The sequence below is a fragment of the Haliaeetus leucocephalus genome, unplaced genomic scaffold (genome assembly GCF_000737465.1).
Source record: "Haliaeetus leucocephalus isolate CR32 unplaced genomic scaffold, Haliaeetus_leucocephalus-4.0 Scaffold184, whole genome shotgun sequence".
NCBI classification, from domain to species: domain Eukaryota; kingdom Metazoa; phylum Chordata; class Aves; order Accipitriformes; family Accipitridae; genus Haliaeetus; species Haliaeetus leucocephalus.
This window is the reverse complement of record NW_010972620.1, coordinates 10,219,997-10,227,730: the sequence shown is the minus strand read 5'-3', so window position 1 is coordinate 10,227,730 and position 7,734 is coordinate 10,219,997. Positions and strand designations below refer to the sequence as shown.

The following is a 7,734-nucleotide window of genomic DNA, read 5'->3' as shown; positions in this document are numbered from 1 at the left end:
CCCTCCCCCACAGCCCCTCCTCATCCCTCGCCCCTCCCCCCAGCTGCCCCTCCACACACACACACACGCACACGCACGCACAGGTGCCCGCCGCCGCGGCGGCGCCTCACCATGAACTTGAGGGCCTTTTCCTGCAGCACGGCCTCGGCCGGGTCCATAGTCCTGCGCCGAGGCCGGGGCCGGGGCCGCCCCTCCTCTCAGTGCCAGGCCGCAGCCAGCGCAGACAGGAACCTGCGCTGCCCCGCGTCCCCCCCACCTCCACCTCCACCTCGCCCCGCTGCCCGGATGGCGCATGCGCCGTCCGCAGGCCCACGGGAAATGGAGTCCCCGACCGCGCTACCGGCAAGGGCCCGAGCAGCGGCCCAGAACTACAAAGCCCAAAAGGCCTTGTGGCGGGGGGCACGCCGGGAGCCGGCTGGCGCATGCGTTGTCTGCGGGAGAGGGGGCCGACGGGAGTTGTAGTAGTGCGGGGCTGTGACGGTGTAACTTGAGGGCAGGGGTTGTTGCTGGGGGGTGGGGGATCCCTGCTCGGGGCGCGGGAGGGAGGGAAGCCCCTCTCCGTAGGGGCCATGTGGGCCATTTCCAGCCCCAGACCTTCCCTGGTGAGGTGTAAGGCTGGTTCCCAAGTCACAGCCCTGCGGTCTCTGCCATTAGCATCTCGCATGTGGCTAATGGCGGGGTGCCGGGGCACCCGCGGCGCCCACGAGAGCTCGGCTGCACCCTTGTTTTGCTCCAGCTGCGCTCCATGCCGGTGCGCTGTCGATTTTCAGGTCAGTTGTTACTGGTACACTATCTGAAATTAATCTCATGTGTGTGCAGAACAAGTACCAAAAATGCCTGGTGACTTCCGTCCAGAGAGAAGGTCGGTCCGAAGGGGCCGTCGCTGCCCCTTGGCAGGGGATGTGAAACGGGGAAATTTGCACCACTGGAATGGATCAAGTAGACTTACATCATTCTTGAGGGACGTTTGTTCAAATCCATCCCATAAAGGAAACCCCTCACATAAACAGCCTCCCTTGGTGCTTCGGTCCCCTTGCGCTTAGTTTTTTCTCTAATAATGTTTCTAAATCAGTTTTCCCTGAAAATTGGGCCAAGTTCTCTTTGCTGTACCACACAGCAAACAAAAACCGAATTGATCAGCATCCCTTTAACAGCACATAGACTGGAGAGTATTTACCATATCCCCCCCAACTCTTTAATCTTCTGTGTTGCAGACCAAACAAGACGAGCTCACTCTTTGGCAGCCATGACTTTTAATCATCTCGGGTTTGTTAAATTTGTCTAATCTTTTTCGAGTTTTCCTACATTTTTCACAATGTGCCCAAAAGCTGAAACCACCTTGCATGGAGCAGCAGAGAGGAATTACCTCCTGTGTCTTTTCTACTAATTATAAGACCCCGATAACTTTTTCCATTCTCTATAACAAACACAACACTGATTGCTATGCAGTTTGTCATCCAGTAAAACACTCAGATTCTTTTCCTTGCTACATTTATATATTTGACTCTGCATCTTAAGCGAGATACCCTGAATTTCTTCCTATTTAGATGCAAAGGAGCCAGGCACAAACATCAGCACTTGCTTGCTGAAATGCGGCTTAAATCCATTCTTTTTGTTCCTGTGTTTGACCTATAAAGTGAAGCTTCAAGTCACAGGTATGAACCCAGTGTCTCCTGTGCACCAGCCCCTTCCCTCATTTTCTCTAAACACCCCATCTCTTCCAGATTTTTAAACAAGATAATCAAAGAGAAAATGATGCAGAGAATATGCCCATTACTGGATTCCTTGCAGGGATACATGACCTAGGTGGTGTCTCATGACCCGGTGCCAGGAGCGTCTCCTCCGGCTAACAGCACAGCAGAGATGACAGGGAATGTCAGTCCATTCAGGGTATGATGCTGGGATGAGCTATGCTCCCAGAGCAGTGGCTTGAGAGAAGGAGGCACCTTATGTCCTCCCTCTACAATCCCAAGGCATAGAAATCTTCCAGAGAAAGCTTTCAGGTCACCAGGACATGGGCTCCTATTCTTGGACTGGCCCAGCCACACTCTTGGTCATCATACTTTAAGCCCAGATTCTTAGTAGTGAAGCGCCTGAAATGCTTGGCTGTAATGGGGCTGGGCATTTTCCAGACTGCTGACAGCACTGAAAACACTTACAACAATTACATAAATAACAGTAATTATAATGAGGGAGTCCTATAATTACAAAGGGACAGCTCCTGTAACAGTACTGCAGGCAACCAGGGGCCGCCAGCACTTGAGGCATGGCTCTCCTGCGTCTCCTCCCTCTGGGCACCCTGCAGTTGGCTGGGATGTAAATGGATCCTCTTCATAGCAGTGTGACAGGCTCAAGGCTTTGATTGCATGGTTTATTTGTCAATAATACCTGATGCTGGCCTAATTGTAGGAAAATTGAAAAGTGTAATGTTTCAGCACTAGAGACCACTGTCCCAAAGCCCTCTAGGCCAATTGATCTGTCTGGACTGTAACTTATAGGGGATTAACATCTCTGGGTCATAAAAAGCATGAACAAAGTGGAGCCAAAACTAATGAATGTTTAGGTGCTGGACTTAACCTTGGTGGAAGAAGACAGTGGCTCGGTTATTCTGCTACACTGCCATTGGGATCCCATATGCAGGACAACTGCAGAGGGACAGGGCAAGAACCTGCACCACAGCCCAGAGAGACCAAGGAAGGACTCAGAGAGGCAGCACTTGGCCCGGCAGCACTGAGCATGGAAGTAATGCCTCACCATGTGAACCTCACCTGGATTCCTGCATCTGCAGCCCAGCCTTGTAGCCTCTTCCCACCACGGGATGCTCACTGCAGCTGGATGGCCAGCTCTGCATCCACCAGCTTGCTGGGTCCGCTGTGGCCCCAGAGCAGGAGAATGGCCAGCACACCGAGCTGCGACACCCACCAGATCCCTGCTACAGCCCTATGCCATCAGGGTGTCACATCACACAGCAGAAGAGTCATTAGAGAAGTCTGGGGGGTATAAGGCAGAGGGAAGGCACACTTCGAGTTCAGCAGATTTACAACCAATTAAATAATGATTTGTTTGGATTGCAGGAAGCAGGAGCCAGACGTGTGTGGTCAGCGCTGTCTCTGCCACAGCAGAGCTGCCCTGACCAGCTCCTCTTTACTTTCCCCTTGAAACAGCAATCATATACCACCCTTCCTGCCCTCCGCACCCTCACAGCAGAGTATGTTGCATGAAGCAAGCTATATAGTGCACAGGGACCTCACCATCCTTCCAGATGAAGTATGCTATCAAACGGTAAAGATATTACTGTGATTATTTTTGCAATAGCATATTGCTCTGTGCATTCTGGACTCTGCGGACCACATCCACGCCTGGTGTAACGCCATGTTAATTTGCTGTGGCAGTCATTAATTGGGTAAGGAACAGCTGGTGCTTTGCTTTAAGTGAAGCTGATTGGGTCAGCAAGTGACTGTTTGGTTAAGTGATCTACAGCAGGTACAGCCCTACCTCTCTCTGCACTCCAGAGGGGTTTCACTTCTTGTCCTAGTGACCCTTGGAGGAAGCAGCAAGATTTGGCCATGAAACATTAGGGAGCTTTAATCAGTGCGGTTCCTCTGGGCATTATTGCCTGAATTTTAATATTTTGAATAATAAAGGATGATTTTAAATTAAATTTGTGGGCTTGCCATCTGTGTGTGCTTGGCCTAGTTTTCCTCTGCTTTGGCAGTCCCTTGACTTCATTCTTTCCAAGTTGCAGCAAAAAGGGAGGGAAGAGAAAAGAGGGGAGAGCACTGGTGGAGGAACCTTTTGTTATTCCCTTTGTCCTGCAAGATCTTGGCAGCAGCAGCAGCCTTTACTGCAGGTGTATTTCACAGTGGTGAGCACACAGACAACATTTGATAGCATAAGAGCTCGTGAGAGGGAGACAGGGACCCCTTCACCCAGAAACATCCCAGTGGTTCAGCTCAGCCTCTCCATCCCAGCTTATCCATGATGGCAGCATGTCTTGCACAGGGCGCCAGCATCTCAGCTAAAGGGCTTGGTGTACAGTGGCCTCGGGGATCTGGGGGCAGGATGGCTTCCTGCAGCCTATGGGCAAAGGGGTTTTTTTAGGACAAAGGGACATTGTCCTAAAGTCATGCAAAAGAAAAGAGTCCAAGACCACATAGTATGAATTATGTTCACTGTATGGCTGGAGCAGGACAGTACCCATTACCTGGTACTAAGGAGATGTGCAAGGCTGCATGTGTGGAGGGGATGACCAGAGAGAGAGTCTTGTCTGCAGAGAAACCAGAACAGTCAGGCTAAGGGTTGACATTACAGGTTGAGCTGAATTTATCCCTTGTGCTGCTGAAAAGGAGAGCTGCATCCCCTCTCCTGTCTTTACCAGCCACATACTTCCTCTTCTCACCTTGTGCCAGCTCTGATGCTTGTTTGCTAGCACGGTGAACTGTTTTAATTCACTATAGTGGCAGAAAAATGGTAATCAGGAAATACAAACTAAATGCTTCTTTATTGGTGAGTCAAACTAGCTTTTCTCATGATCAGACAAATGGCAGAGCTACTGGGAGGGCAGTTGGGAATTGCACTCCAGGGCAGGGGAGGTAAGGATGAGACTGGTCCCTCTCAGTGATGGAGAGCTGCTAATTCAGCAGACACCAGGTGAAAAACATCTTGTCTTCACACTGTCAGGGTCTCTTGACCCTCCTGGTGGTTGAGAGCCCTCCAGGCTCACACAGCATCATCGCTGCCAGTGGAGGATCTGGATGGCCAAGGCAGAGAGCAGGGGAATATCTTGGGAAGGCCAGATCCTGGAAGTTTGGGATCCTCACAGGGATCCTGAGCAGGTAATCCTGAGCTCATTTCCCAATTTTCCATCTTACTACTGGGGCTGCACGGCACTGGTCCCCCCCAGGATTCGCTTGGCCACTGGGAAGCAGGAGATGCTGAAGGCCTGGTCCCAGTCCTCTCTGTAGCTACTTTGTTTAAAATACAGATTAAAAGAAATGACGGTGACAGCAATGTTCTTGAACAGGGCCTATCGCCATTGTCAGCAGCCTTCCCAGTTTCCCCCACAATCTTGCCGGAGGCCCCAGTGTTGAGCACTGGGCTGCCCTGCGAGGCTGTGCACATACAGAAACATGCACTGTGACTTACAGCCAGCTGGGTATCCCCAGCAGAGATCTGGAAGCGCTTCTTTACCCCCAAAAGCAGCTCCTTTGCTCTGTGAGGCCTGGCCACCCCCTCACACCCCCCACACTTCTGGGATGTGTCCTCTGGTATTTGCAGCACCTTCCATCAGGCTGTCCTTGAGACAGCAGTGATAACGAATTCATCAGTCCTTCAGCAAACACGAGAGCCTAGAGGAGCATCGCCAGTTGCTCAGCATTGCTGCCTGGAGGGTGGCAAAGGGGGAAGAAAGATTTCTTCTTATGAGGATGAAAAACAAACCCAAACCACCAAACCTGACCCGACAGAACAAAAACAACCCCAACAAGTACCTCGTACTCAGAACAGCCTTTTAAAGCCTCATGAATATTTAGCTTGTCCTCATGTAAAATATATGACTTTGTGTAAGGATCAGGCAAAGGAGGTGCATGATTTTTTTCTGATTTATGGGCCCAGCAACGGATTATTCATAGCAGAGCAGCTGTGTGGAAAGATTCATCCACTGCAAAATGTGATTGTACATCAGGCAGTGTGAGGGAACAGAGCTATGACTAATGGCTACTTTACATATAAATGAGAAGGTTTGCGCTAGGAACTGTAAAAAAAATACAATCGTTCAGCTGACGGGCCCGGCCTCTTTATCGCAAGCGCTGCACAGGGGCCAGGGAAAGACAGGAACAAGCCTGCCTGAAGGCGCTGCCTTCCCTCACATCCTCCAACATGCAATAAATAAGGCAACAGCAGTCAAGGCTTCCAAGGGCCAAATTTGTTGCTGGTGTCAATCTGCAGGCTGCAATGGAGGAAGGCAGATGTGGCTCCTCCTGGCTCAGATGCCCCTGGAAGTCCCTCCTGGCCAGAATGGGGTGGACCCTGCTCTGAGCGTCATACTCGAAAGCAGAGGGGCAGCGCGAGTCGGGGTGCTCAGCCCAGTGTAAGCCCTTTGCTTCCCCTCCCTGCTGCAATCACAGCCTCCCCCACACTCACTCTCCTAGCCGAGACAGGTTGTCTAGACATTGCAGATGTGGACAGATGTTGGGGCTGTAATTTATAACAATGGCCTCCAGAAGGCAATTCCAATTTGTTTCGCTAAAGCTTTAAGTTACAGGCAGCAAGATCTCCTGTAAATACTCTTGACTTACATAGTAAGTACATAAGAGAGTTTGCCTGGTGAAAGCCCGCTTGCTGCAGCGATTGTAGCTTTCACCATGTCTCAGAGGGACATTACAGGTCCAAATGCAATTGCCCTCCGCCATGGACCCAATGAGCCCAAGAGTGACCCGAGTTCCAGGTGCTGACACACATGCAGTTCAGCATCATTCTTCTGCTTCTCCAGCATCATTCACCTGCTCAGGGGAGGAGGTTGAGATCTCACCTGCAGAGCCAACCCCTATACCCCGTGTGCTGTCTTCTTCATGGGGCATATCCCTGCAGGAAAACTCAGAAAAGGAAATTTTCCCAGCCCTTTAAAAGGTTCCCTAGAGGGAAACCTCTCCTGAAAGCAAAAAGATCCTCACAGGAGAGGTTTCCCTCTATGGAAACCTTTTAAACCCAAAGGGAAATGGAGCCTCTGCCAAAGCTCCTACGAGCCCTGTCCAGAGCAGCTCAGAGTAGGCATCACAAGGCCTTCTCCCTCCATCAGATACCACCCAATATCCCAAACATGCTCCTATTGCTGCTCTAACCCTCCTGTGAATTACAGCCATGGTCCCAGCTTTGCAAACCTGGGGCAGATGCCATCACAAGTGAAGGATATACTAACAGCAGTGATCCTGCAGCCACAGGAGGAGGAAAGAGCACCAGGAAGGGTGCAGTCACAACCAACTAGTTTCTGCACTTCCACCATTCAAAGCCTGCCAGCCAGGGGTATTTCTGACACGGGAGACTCTTTCTCCAGCACCATTTCATAGGACCTACAGTTGTTCTGCTTGTCTTCAACCTAGAGCTTGGGATTTCTTGCAGAGTCCAAGGGGAAAGAATAGGAGCCCTTACCAATTATTTGTTCCTGCAATTGTGTCTGTGCAGGTTGTTCCTAAATTGAGCAGCACAGACTTCTTCACTGCTTCTTAAGGACACAGGGCACTAAGGTGCTCTGCAGTGACTATATTAGTGCATAGGTGCATGAGTACCTGGGGAGGCATGTGTGGAACTGAAAGCCACACCAACAGACCCTGATAAATTAAAAAGCTGGGACTAACATGCAGCAGCCAGACAGGCCCCAGAGATTCCCTGTAGCAGATTCAATGGTGCTAGATGCAGTACAAAGCAGATCACTGTCCAGAGAACTAGCTAACTCATTCCTTTCAGTCTACATAGATATCCACCTGTGCAAGGCTGTCTGTCCCATTCACCTCTGTGCTTGGCCATTGTACTAGTAAAAACCTGTAGAAAAGCTCTGCACAGATAAGACCACAAGAAAACAGATATGAGGTTACCTCTCACATTCATCAAAGGTGAAGGTCACATCTGGGGTATAGCATATGGCTGAAATCCCACCTTTCAAGAATCCCAGCATAGAACATCAACTGGGAAGGGGGGGGGGGGGGGGGGGGGGGGTGGGGGGGGGCCACAACCGAGCGC

The 7,734-nt window shown here is 50.8% G+C and overlaps 1 protein-coding gene across 7 annotated transcripts in view; it reads right to left on the bottom strand.

The window, feature by feature from the left end:
• The window catches only part of BTRC (beta-transducin repeat containing E3 ubiquitin protein ligase), a 120,668-nt gene extending 120,400 nt beyond the window's left edge, over positions 1-268 (bottom strand). For all 7 annotated transcript variants that reach the window (XM_010564830.1, XM_010564832.1, XM_010564834.1 and 4 more), the window contains exon 1: positions 111-268. In XM_010564830.1, coding sequence (XP_010563132.1) covers positions 111-158 — 48 coding nt within the window. In that variant the 5' untranslated portion in view covers positions 159-268. The remainder of the gene's footprint in view (positions 1-110) is intronic.
• Positions 269-7,734: the final 7,466 nt, after the last annotated feature.